Source organism: Muntiacus reevesi, chromosome 19 (assembly GCF_963930625.1).
Source record: "Muntiacus reevesi chromosome 19, mMunRee1.1, whole genome shotgun sequence".
Taxonomy (NCBI): Eukaryota; Metazoa; Chordata; class Mammalia; order Artiodactyla; family Cervidae; genus Muntiacus; species Muntiacus reevesi.
The window spans coordinates 58255863-58270826 of record NC_089267.1 but is presented as its reverse complement, the minus strand read 5'-3'; the positions used below and the strand labels follow the sequence as shown (position 1 = coordinate 58270826).

The window sequence follows — 14964 nt, the reverse complement described above, 5'->3', positions numbered from 1 at the left end:
GACTGGTTTGATCTCCTGGTAGTCCAAGGGACCCTCAAGAGACTTTTCCAACACCACAGTTCAAAAGTATCAATTCTTTGGCATTCAGCGTTCTTTATGTTCCAGCTCTCACATCTGTACATAACTTCTGGAAAAACCATAGCATTGATTATATGAACCTTTGTCGGCCTAGTAATGTTTCTGCTTTTTAGTATTCTGTCTAGATTTGGTATAGCTTTTCTTCCAAGGAGCAAGTGTCTTTTAATTTCATGACTGCAGTGACCACCTGCAGTGATTTTGGAAGAAGGAAAAATCTCTCACTGTTTACACCGTTTCCCCATGAAGTGATGGGACCAGATGTTATGATCTTAGTTTTCTGAATGTTGAGTTTTAAACCAGCTTTTTCACTCTCCTCTTTCACTTTCACCAAGAGGCTCTTTAGTACCTCTTTGCTTTCTGCCATAAGGGTACTGTCATCTGCATATCTGAGGTTATTGATGTTTCTCCCGGCAATCTTGATGCCAGCTTGTGCTTCATCCACCCCGGCATTTTGCATGATGTACTCTGCATATAAGTTAAATAAGCAGGATGATAATATATAGCCTTGACGTACTCCTTTCCCAATTTGGAACCTGTCCATTGTTGCATGTCTGATTCTAATTGTTGCTTCTTCACCTGCATACACGTGTCTTTGGAGGCAGGTCAAGTGGTCTGGTATTCCCATTTCTTGAAGAATTTGTTACAGTTTGTTGTGATCTACACAGTCAAAGGCTTTAGCATAGTCAATAAAGCAGAAATAGATGTTTTTCTAGAATTCTCTTGCTTTTCCTATGATCCAGCGGATGGTTGCAATTTGATCTTTGGTTCTTCTGCCTTTTCTAAATCCAGCTTGAACATCTGGAAGTTCTCAATTCATAAACTGTTGAAGCCTAGCTTGGAGAATTTTGAGCATTACTTTGCCAGCATGGGAAATGTGTGCCATTGTGCAGTGGTTTGAGCATACTTTGGCATTGCCTTTCTTGGGATTAGAATGAAAACTGACCTTTTCTAGTCCTGTGGCCACTGCTGAGTTTTCCAAATTTTCTGGCATATTGAGTGCAGCACTTTAACAGCATCATCTTTTAGGATTTGAAATAGCTCAACTGGAATTCCATCACCTCCACTAGCTTTGTAGTGATGCTTCCTAAGGGCCACTTAACTTCGCACTCCAGGATGTCTGGTTCTAGGTGAGTGATCACACCACCATGGTTGTCTGGGTCATTAAGATCTCTTTTGCACAGTTCTTCTGTGGATTCTTGCCACCTCTTCTTAATACCTTCTGCTTCTGTTAGGTCCGTACCGTTCCTGTCCTTTATTGTGCCCATCTTTGCATGAAAAGTTCCCTTAGTGTCTCTAATTTTTTTAAAGAGATCTCTAGTCTTTCCCATTCTATTCTTTTCCTCTATTTCTTTGCATTGATCACTTAGGAAGTCTTTTTTATCCCTCATTGGTGTTCTTTGGACCTTTGCATTCAGATGGGTTTATCTTTCCTTTTCTCCTTTGCCTTTTGCATCTCTTGTTTTCTCAGCTACTTGTAAGGCCTCCTCAGATAACCATTTTGCTTTTTACATTTCTTTTTCTTGGGTATGGTTTTGATCACCACCTCCTCCTTGTTAGGAACCTCCATCCATAGTTCTTCAGGCACTCTGTCTATCAGATCTAATCCCTTGAATCTGTTTGTCTGATATATGGTTGTGTGAGGAGAACATTTTTCCAATTAAAGATGTTGTTGATTATCATTTTTCCGGTAGACAAATCTATTAAGGAACTAGTGTTAAATAGCTAATGAAGGCAGTCCGTGAAAGATAAACCATTGTTTTATTAAACTCCCAACTTTGTTCAGAGATGCGTTGTTACATTTGTAGGCCATAATGCATGCTAAATGTCATTTTGATATCTGTACTCAGAGGATCAGAAATAGATCCATTTAAAAATAGCCTGCCAACATTTTCATTTGTTTCCTGCTAAAAAAATTGCTTGCTTACTGGTGGTCTGGATAACTCTGAACTTTTTTTTTTTCCTTCCAAGCCGTTGAAGTTTTATAGTAGCAAGTCTCAAGCTGTTCCCATTGTCTGATATTGGAACCTGCCTGAGCATCAAGGCACTGTCTAGAAATCACAGATTGTGACGTTAGGGAACTTATCAGTGTATAGAATGTTTTTTTCCCAAAGTATTGGGGAAATGTCCAGTCAACTCTGATAACTGCATGCAGAGCACCAAAACTGATTTGTGGAAATGAGAACCAGGGATACAATAAATTTTTAAAGAACCTAAAGTTTTAATTTATTTTTAGACTTTTCCCTCAAAAATCAACATAGCTCAACTCATCTTCTGTATTTTCCTGTGATCATTTAATAGTATTAATGTTTGGATTCTCCTCAGTTGTTAAGTTAGGGTCACACTAACGGCCTGATTTTTGAATGATTATTTTAAAAGGTCTTTATGACTTTGAAATTCCTTCTAAGGTGTTATCAAGGGTCAACTACACATCTCCAGTAGTTTTTGTTGCTTTTTTTCTTAAAGAAGAGTTGTGTTAAATACCTTTCCTGACAAGTATAGTGCATGCTTCTTTGTATGTGTTTTTAATGGAGATCTTTTCATTTATGTAGTATATTTTCTTAGTTTCTATTAATCATGTTTTGAAAATGTTTTACTTAGTAATTCACTTGGCATGTAAAGTTGCTTTTCTTACTGTTAAATTATTAATAATAAAAATGATGATATAATATTGGTTTATTATCCCATAGGTGTGAATGTAACAGATCATGATTTAACACTCAGAAGTCTAACAGAAGTCCTTCAGAATAATGTCACTCCTTATGTGGTCTCATTGCAAGCTAAAGATTGTCCAGGTAAAGTAAATGCTCTAACAACCTTGATAAGATGTTACAGACCTTCTCCATCCTTTTCTGTCCCCCGCTTTCATTGTCCTTTTTTATTTGTGGGAATAGCGTGGCACCACACTTCTGGCAGAATGAGGTTTTTTAGTGCCTCTCAGAGTAACCTTGACTTTTGCAAGAGCCTTGACCACTTTTGTTCAGTTTATTTTGGCCCCACCCTTACCATATCAGCTTCACTACCAGTGATAGTTCAGGCACTTCCCAAGATGTGTTCCTGAAGCCAGTGAAATTTTAATAACTTGGACAGTTTGGAACAGGAAGTCGAGAATTGAGGACTGAGGAACTCTTATTTAGCCCAACAGAGAAGAGACTGCATGCGTAGGCTCACATTTACAGCCTCAAATCATTGTATCATCCCACTTTGAAAGGCCACCATGGTGTAGAAAAATAGTCCATTGCCAGAGCTAATCTCGGTGGAGCCATTTAAAGCATGAAGGATGTGGACACTAACAGAGTCGGATGTGCTTAGATTTGGACTGACAGAGCGCTTTAAGTGGTTGTAGTCTTGTTCATATACTATTTGAAATTAAGTAAAAGTCCTTAGGACATTTTAAAGTAACTACAGGGACCCCACTGGCGGTCCCTTGTTTAAGACTGCACACTTCCAGTGCCGGGAGCATGAGTTTGATCCCTGGTCGGAGAGCTAAGGCCCCACATGCCGCATGGGACGGCCACAAAAAAGTAAAAAAACAATTATGAGGAGGAGATTAATCAGTAAAATAACTTATGTAAATAATACTGTTGATCTCTTTTTGTTAAAAACCTTTTGCTGTCCAGTGTAATTTAAATGTATGTTATTTCTGATATAGTTTGTAATTTTCATGTTTACACATTTGCTTAGGTAACACTTTCGTTAAAATAAATAAATACAAACTTTCTCCTAGTTTTACTCTGAATTAGTAAAATTTAAATATTAAGGAGAGGATACTAATGAACCTTAATAGTTAATGTGTTAAATGTTATTCTACTGAGATAGTAATCAAAAAGTTTCAGGTGTCTTAGATTTGTTTTAAGGGAATATTCTTTCTTATGTTTTATATTCTGTAGATATGAAACATTTTTTGCAAAAGCTGGTCTCACAGTTGATGGACTGCAAAGTAGATGTGCATTCCAAAGAAAAAGAAAGTGATCGGGTCACCCAGAAAAATGTACATTATTCAATGGATTGTCTTTCCGCTTGGTATATGAGTGTCACACAGGTAAATGTAAACTGACAGTCTTTTTTTTTTTGCCAAGAAATTGGCATATGATTGAAGATACTTAGAATTATAGTGAAATTAGCACTGTTTTCATCTAATAAGGATATGTTTATGCAGCACTAGGTAGCTAATTTAGTAGTAGCTACTTGTTTTTCCTAAGGTTACTAAAATCTAAAAGTTTTCTTTTATCAATGTGCAGCCTAGTTTTTAGTTTCTTACAGGGTCATTTTATTTGTGGGAGAATGTCATCTAATGACAAAACAGCATCAGGAATTTGTTCTGCTGAAGATTCTATCTCTATGACAATGGCTTTAACTTTAATATATTATCTCTTGCGTTCCTCGTCATTTAATTTTGTGCAGTAGAACCATGCTTTCAGTACCCATTGTTTGATGAGGAATAGTCATATTTGTATATTCAGTTGAGTTCATTCACTCAGTCGTATCCAACTTTCTGCAACCCCATGGACTGCAGCACGCCAGGCTTCCCTGTCCATCACTAACTCCTGCAGCTTGCTTAAACTCATGGCAATTGAGTTGGTGATGTCATCCAACCATCTCATCCTCTGTTGTCCCCTTCTCCTCCTGCCCCCAATCTTTCTCAGTATCAGGGTCTTTTCCAGTGAGTTAGTCCTTTGCATCAGATGGCCAAAGTATTGGAGTCTGAGCTTCAGCATCAGTCCTTCCAGTTAACATTCAGGACTGATCTCCTTTAGGGTGGACTGGTTGGATCTCCTTGCAGTCCAAGGGACTCTCAAGATTCTTCTCCAACACCACAGTTCAAAAGCGTCAATTCTTCGGTGCTCAGCTTTCTTTATATCCCAACTCTCACATCCATACATGACCACTGGAAAAACCATAGCTTTGACTAGACAGACCTTTGTTGGCAAAGGAATGTCTCTGCTTTTTAGTATGCTATCTAGGTTTGTCATAGCTTTTCTTCCAAGGAGCAAGCGTCTTTTAATTTCATGGCTGCAGTCACCATCTGCAGTGATTTTGGAGCCCAAGAAAACAAAGTCTCTCACTATTTTCATTGTTTCCCCATCTGTTTGCCATGAAGTTATGGGATGTGATGCCATGATCTTCGTTTTTTGAATGTTGAGTTTTAAGCCTGCTTTTTCACTCTCCTTTTTCACTTTTAATCAAGAGGTACACACACAGATATATATACACACACATAATGTATACATGTATAAATCTCACGTGTTCCCTGTTTGGCGTTCTCGAGGAATAAATGCTCTGTAAGTAAAGTATGTTTAACAGGTAGGTACTATAAATAGAAGTTTCATTGTACCATGACATCTCTGGTGAAACTGAGTAAGCTAGATGATTCATGAATAACTGCACCATAAAAGCCACAGTCTTAGTTTATGATTCTGTTGTAGCCAGGTAGTATGGGAAAGGTTACTGTAGTAACATTTTCTGCTGAATGTATTTGCTGAAGTCATCATAAATGAAGTTTGTTTTGCTTTATATAGGGATTAAACCGGTACTGATGCTGGGAGGGATTGGGGGCAGGAGGAGAAGGGGACGACAGAGGATGAGATGGGTGGATGGCATCACCGACTCGATGGACATGAGTTTGAGTAAGCTCCGGCTAGGAGTTTGTGATGGACAGGGAGGCCTGGCGTGCCGCGATTCATGGGGTTGAAAAGAGTCGGACACAACTGAGCGACTGAACTGACTGACTGACTGACTGAATGCTTCCCAGAATATGTTAATTTGATCCACAGTTTGTTTCTGGAAATCAAATACTGCCTGAGATTTAGGTCAGAAATCTTTAAAAGTTGGGATTGGATCAGATGATATTTAAGATGTTTTTCAACTTGAAATTTCACAATAGTGGAGCAGCAAGTAGTGTTACTCATTATAGTTTTTAATTAGAAACACTGGTTCTTCCCCTCCGCGAAGCAAAATATAACTTTCTATGAACAGAAAAATCAGTTTTATAGAAAATATTCTCTTCTCCCCATGCTTTTCCTGTCATTTTCTCAGATAGCAGGAAATATAAATATTTCACATGAGTTATAGATTTTACTGAACTTTTTTCTTCTTGGTTATTATTCCCATGTCAGACACAGAATGATACTGCTAATAACTGTTGGAATGAATTTCTCTTTATTATGTGGGAGAAATGAAACAATGTTACTGTGAGATATGAAGGACAGTTTATCAGCTTGTGGCCTTACAGCATTGTTTGGGTGGTGAAGCTTGCTTTTAACTCTCTGTTTCCACCATGGCTCCAAAGAAGGCAGACCCCACAATGCTGAGGAAGAGGAGGACTTCTTCTTGGCAGGGTCAGTCTCCTCCTGTTGTGCTTATCCTGAAGGATATGGAAAGCTTCGCCACCAAAGTGCTCCAGGATTTTATCATTATCAGCAGGTAGATGGCGTGTCTTCTGGCTTTTTCACAAAACTTTTTATTAAGAAGACTTAGAATTTTTAACTCAAAAAACAACCTTTTGCAGAGAAAATGCTTGGCAGTTAAATCTTCATTTTGATGCTAATGGATTGAAACCAGGATGGTTTCAAATTGTTTATAAAATTGAATGTTTAAAGCCTCCTATCAGATTTTCATGTGCTTTTTGATCCAAAAATGAGACTCAAAGGCAAGTTAGCCAGTTTTTAGTTAGAATGATAAAGCAGAATGAAGTGTAGTTTCTCACCCAAGGTTGTGTGTTTCTTACCTGCCCGCTAGATGGATGAGCTACTCCAGGTTGAGCTCTTCTTGTCTTGCTTTCTGATACCTTTCCACTTAGAAGGTCTGAGTTACACATGTCTCTACTGAGCAAGAAATTTTTTTTAAATAACATTATTTTATATGGGTTTCTAATGAGAAACAACTTATGATCTTACTGGAACTTCAAGACAATCCTGTGAGACTTGGAATTAAAATAACTTAACCCTATATAAAAACCCAGTGACATGCTTTTCTCGTGGTACATTTTTTCGATGTAATTTATATTGGCATCTTCTGTATGTTAACTTGCTTAATAGTTACAGCTACATTTGTGTAAACCTATATTGTGTGAGAATCTACTAATATTAATATAATTCTTACTTTGATAGTCCTTCCCCCACCCCCCATTTGAAACCAAGATTTCCAGATTCTTAAAACTTCTCTTAATGTTGACACTGAACAGATTTAACATGCTGAAAAAATGCACAGTACAGAATAGTGATATAAAAGCTGTACTTTTTGGAACTCAGACTTGGGACTGCTTTTGCTATCGAAAGTAAGAAGGGAAAACTTAAGCAGTAATAGAGTTCTAGCACTTTATACTGTGAAAGGAGACGTGCATACCGGGAGAATACTGAGAAGCAGTAGCCAATAGGAGGGAACAGAGCAGATCCCCAGCCACGATGCAGAGGGCTCTGATCTAAGCAGCTCTAAGGAGCGCTGCTGCTCTGGTCTGCACAAGGCATTTGTGTTCGTCCTGGTAATGCTGAGAATAAAGCATGTTCAGTGAGTGTGAGTTAAGAATGCAGGGAAGGATGTAACATTTTAAATTATGTCCCTTAAAAATATCTTACATGTTTTTAAGAAAATGTTTCTAAAGCTTAGCTATTATGGCGGGATGAGTGTGTAGAAATGTCCATACATTAGTGAGCTTCGTGTTACTGAACTCGTAGGCTAGATGTCTAACCATGAGGAAGACTGTAGGTATGGCTCATATTTTGGATGAGAATTTGAGTAGTATCTGACACTTCTTTTAACACTTGATTGTGTATAACCGAAGAGGGAAGCAGTCGATCTCTCTGGACCACCATGTTCTTATTACTACTAAAATGAGAGGATCTATTAAATAGATTGATTTCAGAGCTAAAATGTCTGGGAAATAGCTAGTTCTGTGCTCCCATAACAGAGGAAAATGAGTGACCTAAAGTTTTTTATTATTTAGAATGATCTTCCTTAGCAATGTGTTATAACGTAGGCATTAAATAAAGTTTGTCTTATTTTAAAATATGATGTATTGAAATATATTTGCTAAAGACTTTCCATTTTTGTAACTTCCTTTGAAAACTAGTCAACATCTCCATGAATTTCCACTAATACTCATTTTTGGAATTGCCACATCTCCTGTTGTCATCCATCGGCTGCTTCCTCATGCGGTATCATCTCTGTTGTGTATAGAACTATTCCAGTCTTTGTCTTGTAAGGACCACCTGACTACAGTACTTGATAAGGTAAAAAGAAAAATTGTACCAGTGCAATAGGATGAAAAGAAAACTTCCAAGAGGAGATTATAAATATAAACATTAGTGATAAATTTCTTTGTGTCTCACTATGATATTGTATATGTTCCTACACATGTTTTAGTATTTTTATTTATTTTATAATGTATAGTTTGGTCTCTTCACTTAAAATATAAGCTTTATGGAAAAAGTAATCATATCTTTCTATATTTACCTACGTATTAACTAGTCATTACTCAATGGAAAATTATAGGTTTTTAAAATAAATTTTTACAGAATTTAATGACTCCCGAGTAACAGTAGCAATGTTTTGACAGCTGCATTCTATGTTAAATGATTTGGACTCTTTGCTGTCGTGCTGCTCATGACAAAAAGTAAGCACTAAGGTATTCCCAGAGCTCAGCTTGCTGCTTCCACCTGAGTGGAAATGCTCTCCGTTAGTATTGACCGTCTGTGAATTGTCGCTGAGCTCAGCTCCTTGAAGAAGTGCTTTGAGCTGCTGTGTAACTTAAACTGATAATGACCTCTCACTTATCTAATAACCACTTTGACATTTTTTTCCCCTTAAAGGTGGTATCCACTGACAGTTGGGGGAAATTTTTCCAGCTACAGTATTTATTTAAAGTTGCTTGGTTGTGACCAAATTCAGTTGGCCTTCTATAACTCTGCTTCATTTTGAAAAGCGTAGTATGACTTCATTTTCAGATTTAAAATCTTCAGTGCAGCCATGGAAAATTAGCTGAGTGATATGAATTTACCAATTTAATATTTTTTAAATAGACACCTGTTAATTTTAGGTTTCTCATTCAGCAGTACATAATGTGTTACTCTTCGTTACTGTGCATAGTTGAAAAAGAAATCTTATCAAATAATAAAAATTGCCAAAGCTTACAACTTCTTCAGTGACTTCTGATGGGAGAAAAGAGATTGTATAGATGATATTTTTTTGATAGACTTTAATATAACTTTTACAAATGAGGAATTGGGTGGAGGAAGATGGACATCTTTGATTTGAAGATGTAGAATGAATAGCTACTTCTGTTGTTACTGTTTTATAAATTATTTTAAAGTTTTGGTCGATATTTGTCCTACAAAAAATCTAGCTACTGGTATGGCTTTCATAGGTAGTGTGTTCCAGTATCACTTTTTGTCTCATTATTTCCTTGATGTTTATGACGAGTATACTAACAGGGAGTATGTCCTGCCTTCCTTTTCTCTCTTTCAGCTGCTTCTTACAACTCAGTTTCCGTTTAAGCTAAGTGAAAAAGTGTTGCAGACTCTGACCAACATCTTTTTGTATCATGATTTCTCAATTCAAAACTTTATAAAAGGACTTCAGGTAAGAAGGCACTAGTAGGTTTGAAAGTTCACAAGCTGATTCTAAATAAATTTGTGTGTTATTTCAGACTGACTTTTTAGTGTGATAATTAGGCATTTTAAATGGCAAGATCTGGCTAAGTAAATTCAAGTTATATTATTCTGTGTTCGGTGAATCCTTTGTTATCTTGCATCAAAATGTAGGGAATATGTTAATTCGAATATTAAAAATTGAAAAAGACCTCTCTCCTTTCCAGTGATTCTTAATCATTTGGTGGGGGAGGAGGGGGGACTTACTTTTTTGAGAATCTGATGAGCACTAATGGGTTTTTCTACCTAAGAAATGATGTATATAAAGGGTCAGCAAAGTTTTTCTTTAAAGGGCTGTATATTAACTATTTTTGGCTTTGCATGATACATGTGGTCTCTGTTGAACATCTTCCTATTTTTTTAAACATAACCGTATTGGGACTTCCCTGGTGGTCCAGCGGTTAAGAATCTGCCTTGCAGTGCAGATGTGGGTTTTATCCCTGGTTGGGGAACTTGGATCCCACCTGCCTGGGAGCAGCTAAGCCCGCACACTATAGAGAGCTGGTGTGCTGCAACTAGAGTCCATGCACCACAAGGAAAGATCCCGCATGGTGCAGCGAAGATTCACATGCCGCAGCTGAGACCCCACAGAGCCAAGGAAATATATTTTTAAAACAATCCTTTATAAAGGTGTAAAAAAATGATTTATAGTTCCTGCTGTTGCTAAGTCACTTCAGTCGTGTCCGACTCTGCGACCCCATAGACGGGAGCCCACCAGGCTCCCCTGTCCCTGGGATTCTCCCGGCAAGAACACTGGAGTGGGTTGCCATTTCCTTCTCCAATGCGTGAAAGTGAAGTTGCTCAGTCATGTCTGACACCTAGAGACCCCATGGACTGCAGCCCACCAGGCTCCTCCGTCCATGGGACTTTCCAGGCAAGATTCGTGGAGTGGGGTGCCGTTGCCTTCTCCGTCAGAGTTCCTGAGTCTATAAAAATGGGCTATAGACTGTAGCGCTGCCCTGCACATGTGTGTGTTCATTTTATTTATTCCTATATACTGTGAATGCATTTCCACTAAGGTTTCATAAGTTGCCAGAAGAAAATTCATGAACCTAATCTAATTAACACCTAATTTAAAAACAGACCCCATTCTCCAGTAATTTCAAAGTTAATAGTACTTCCTTCTCTTGGCCACTACCTGATATACCTTAGCAAAGTGTAATTGTTGTGAACACATGCTATTTGTCAAGTTCATTAAAACCTATGTATTAGTAATCTTCAGCCCAAGAGTATAGTAGGATGTTTCATGTTCATGTGGTGCCTTGAAGATTACAAATTACTTCTTTCCTCTGATGTATTCTTCCTTTACATTAAACACTATAGTGTTTTATTACACAAGAGTGTTAGCTCTTATGGGAAATATGTGTGTTGTTTTTTCAACTTAGGCTTTTTAAAAGGAGTGTTTTAAAGCAAGAAAATATTATTTACCTTACCGGTGAAAAGAAAGTGAAAGTCACTCAGTCGTGTCCAACTGTTTACAACCCGATGGACTCCACAGTCCATGGAGTTCTCCAGGCCAGAACACTGGAGTGGGTAGCCTTTCACTCTTCCAGGGGATCTTGCCAACCCAGGGATCAAACCCAGTCTCCCACATTGCAGGCGGATTCTTTACCAGTTAAGCCAGGGAAGTGTGATATTAAATGAAATTGAGATATAACAACTTTCTAATTTTACTTCTCTCATTCATTTCATTTCATTCATTTATTTATTTACTTCGTAAGTGTTTATGGAGAGTCTACTGTAAGTCAAGCACTGGGCTAAGCCCTGGAGATACAGAGGACAAAGAAATCTCTCTCTCCAAATTTCTTATTGTTTGCTGAAGGAGGCAGAAAAGTAGAAGTGCAGCTCTTGAGTAGTCCGTGCTGTTCGAGAAACACGCCTGGGGATTCCGTAGCGAACAGAAGTGTATCCTAAGGACAGCAGCTTGCTGGGTCGAGGCTGGAAAGGCGACGGCAGAGGGAGAGAGCTCCGTGAAAGGGGTCCTGCTTTGCTGGTGGCTCAGATGGCAAAGAATCCACCTGCAGTGCAGGAGACCTAGGTTTGATCCCTGGGTGGGGAGGTTCTGGAGAAGGGAATGGCTACCCACTCCAGTAGTTCTGGCCTGGAGAATCCCGCGGACAGAGGAGCCTGGCGGGCTGCAGTCCATGGGTTGCGAAGAGCTGGATGCAGCTGAGCACAGCATGGCAGTCCAGACAAGTTAGGACGAGGGCTGAACTACAGTTGTGATGATGAGACCAGGGAGGAGGAGACAGATCTGAAGAGGAGACAGAATCTTGTGGCTGGTGGGATACGTAAGAGAGAAGCGTCTTACATACACACAGGTTCTAGCTTAGCAGATGGTTTGGAGTTTGGTACCCTTTATTAACTGTACATGTTAAAATAAAGCCAAGGACCCATTTGTGAAAAGGATGTTTCTTTCTGTGTATGGGAAATTTAGGGCACGTTGGATATAAAAATTTGTACCCAGGAGAAAGATCTGGACTAGAAATACTTAGGATTTATCATTGAAAGGCAGGTGGTTGAAGCTGTGCCGTGAGGATGAAGTATCACCTAGAGGAGTGAGGAAAGGGCTAAGAGCAGGCCGCGAAGGCAAGCTTTTAACTATGAGAGTGAGCCACAGAAAAGGATGCTAGAAACAGGAAGGAAGACCAGCGGGAGGATATCTCACTGCAGTCGAAGGAAAAGGAAATGTAAACTGTAGGCTCACATACCACTGAGAACGCGAGTGGAGAAAAGCACGTCAGGACTCTGCTGGGGGTCCAGCGGTTGAGAGCCCATCTACCAGCGCTGGGGACACGAGCTTGATCCTGGGCGGGGAAGATGCCCCGGGAGCGCTGAGCCCGCGTAGCCTGTGTGCCTAATGCCTGTGTGTGCGGCAAGAGAGGCCGCCCCAGTGAGAGGCCTGCACGCACCCGCTGGAGAATCGCCCCACTCACGGCAGCCAGGGAAAGTGCAGCGGTGAAGACCCAGGCAGCCAGAAACAGAAAGGAGTGAGTGTGAATAAAGACTGTTTGTTAGTCATTAAAATATTAACCAGGTTACTTCATCTTTCTGTGTCTCAGTTTTCTCATCTGTAAAATGAAGGGATCTGATTAGATGATTTTTGAGGTTCCTGATTATTGTTATTGTTTATGTTAGGTACTTTATTAAGTATTAACATTGCTCCATTGATAAGTATTATTATCTCCAGTTTTGCCCTTGAGAAGCAGAGACAGATTAAGTAGCTTGGCCAGGATCGGACAGCAGAATCTCAGTACCCCGTCCGTCCAGTTTTCCTGATCCTCAGCTGCTGTCCCGTCGCTCAGTCGTGTTGACTCTGTGACCCCATGGCCTGCAGCACGCCAGGCCTCCCTGCCCTTCACCACATCCCGGAGCTTGCTCAGACCTCATGTCCATTGAGTCGGTGATGCCATCCAACCGTCTCATCCTCTGTCATCCCCTTCTCCTCCTGTCCTCAATCTTTTTCAGCATCAGGGTCTTTTCTAGTGAGTCAGCTCTTCCCATCAGGTGGCCAGAGTATTGGAGCTTCAGCATCAGTCCTTCCGATGAATATTCAGGGTTGATTTCCTTTCGTATTGACTGGTTTGATCTTGCAGTCCAAGGGACTCTCAAGAGTCTTCTCCAACACCACAGTTCAAAAGCATCAGTTCTTAGGTGCTCAGTCTTTTTTATGGTCCAGCTCTCACATCCATACCTGACTCCTGGAAAAACTGTAACCTTGACTATGGACCTGACTTGTTAACAAAGTAATGTCTCTGCTTTTTAGTATGCTCTCTAGGTTTGTCATAGCTTTTCTTCCAAGGAGCAAGCGTCTTTTAATTTCATGGCTGCAATCACCATCTGCAGTGATTTTGGAGCCCAAGAAAATAGTCTGTCACTGTTTTCACTGTTTCCCCATCTGTTTGCCTTGAAGTGATGGGACCGGATGGCATAATTTTCATGTTTTGAATGTTTAAAATTTAGTTTTTTGAATGTATGTTTTAGTCATCAGTGGGAAATACTATGTGTAAGTCTTTGTTTCTGTAGGAGGTGCAATAGGGCATATAATCGCTATATGTTTAAGTACTTCCCTCATTAGGTAGACACAACCAACTTGTTAATTGACCCAAATATTGACAACACACTTGTTTGATCTGCAGCTGTCCTCTAACTCAGGTGCCTTGGTTCCATCCCTCCTCCCCAGCAAGTCCCATGTTGCGTTTGGTTTTACTTTTCTCATGTTTAGAAAGTCGTGCTAACTTTGAAATAAATATAATCCCATTAATATAACCATATGTCAGCACGGAAGGAGGATGTTAGTGTGTGGAATTTGTGGGGGGGAATACTGTTTTCCAGTGACCGGAATTTGTTTTCTACACTCTCTAGGGAGCTCTCTCTTTGGTACAGGGTATGTGGAAAAACCAAACTGGTTGTGAGACGCTTGCTTAGAGTTAGGAGTTTTTAACACGTGGATAGTCTTGTAAAATACATCTTACGAGTTATGGTAGAAGCTGGAAAATCAGTCCCCCTTGTACTGGAGAGACCACAGCACTCTAGTTCCTGGACCACACATATCTACCAAATATGTGCTGTCTTTTCCTCCATGACAAAACTGAGTTTTAAAAGATAACACTTTCTTTGGACATGCCTCTTTTTTCGTTTTTTTTTTTTTTTTTTTAAATCAGTAAGCAAAGCTTCTGCTCTTGTAGCATTTTTATATATTTAGCAGACCAGGTTTTACACTGGTTTTAGATTGGCGTTTTCTTAGGAATATTTGAGCACCTGTTAGAGCACACCACAGTCACATCTCCATCACAGCTATTGTTGTTGTAAGTAAGTAGCTTCTGCGGATAGCTGATCTATCCACTTATGTTCGTTTCTTTCAGTTTATGCTTCAGAGATTACAATTTTCTGACCTTGTCTGCAAAATTGGAGCCCTAAAATATTCTAGGTGTATAGACATTTATGCATTGTTTGCAGTTTTATTGTGACATTATTAAATATATTAGTGCCGTAAATACTTTCGCTGTTTTAAAAAAAAAACCTTAGTATTTAGCAGACATGGAGCAAGAGATTTACTGCCAAATACAGCAAATATATTGAATCTTCACTTTTCTTTCAGCTTTCTCTATTAGAACATTTCTATTCCCAGCCCCTCAGTGTTCTGTGCTGTAATCTCCCAGAAGCCAAGAGAAGAATACGTTTTTTATCAGCTAATCAATGTGAAAACATCCGACGTCTTCCATCATTTAGAAGGTAAAAAGAG

General features: G+C 39.3%; 1 protein-coding gene across 8 annotated transcripts in view; it reads left to right on the top strand.

Annotated features, from left to right (window-relative positions):
• Positions 1-14964, top strand: part of ORC3 (origin recognition complex subunit 3) — a 68940-nt gene that overhangs the window by 10546 nt on the left and 43430 nt on the right. For 7 of the 8 annotated variants that reach the window (XM_065911611.1, XM_065911613.1, XM_065911609.1 and 4 more), the window contains 6 exons: positions 2766-2870; positions 3966-4117; positions 6365-6498; positions 8144-8303; positions 9538-9651; positions 14821-14954. In XM_065911611.1, coding sequence (XP_065767683.1) covers positions 2766-2870; positions 3966-4117; positions 6365-6498; positions 8144-8303; positions 9538-9651; positions 14821-14954 — 799 coding nt within the window. The remainder of the gene's footprint in view (positions 1-2765; positions 2871-3965; positions 4118-6364; positions 6499-8143; positions 8304-9537; positions 9652-14820; positions 14955-14964) is intronic. The other variant, XM_065911610.1, reaches the window with a different exon arrangement.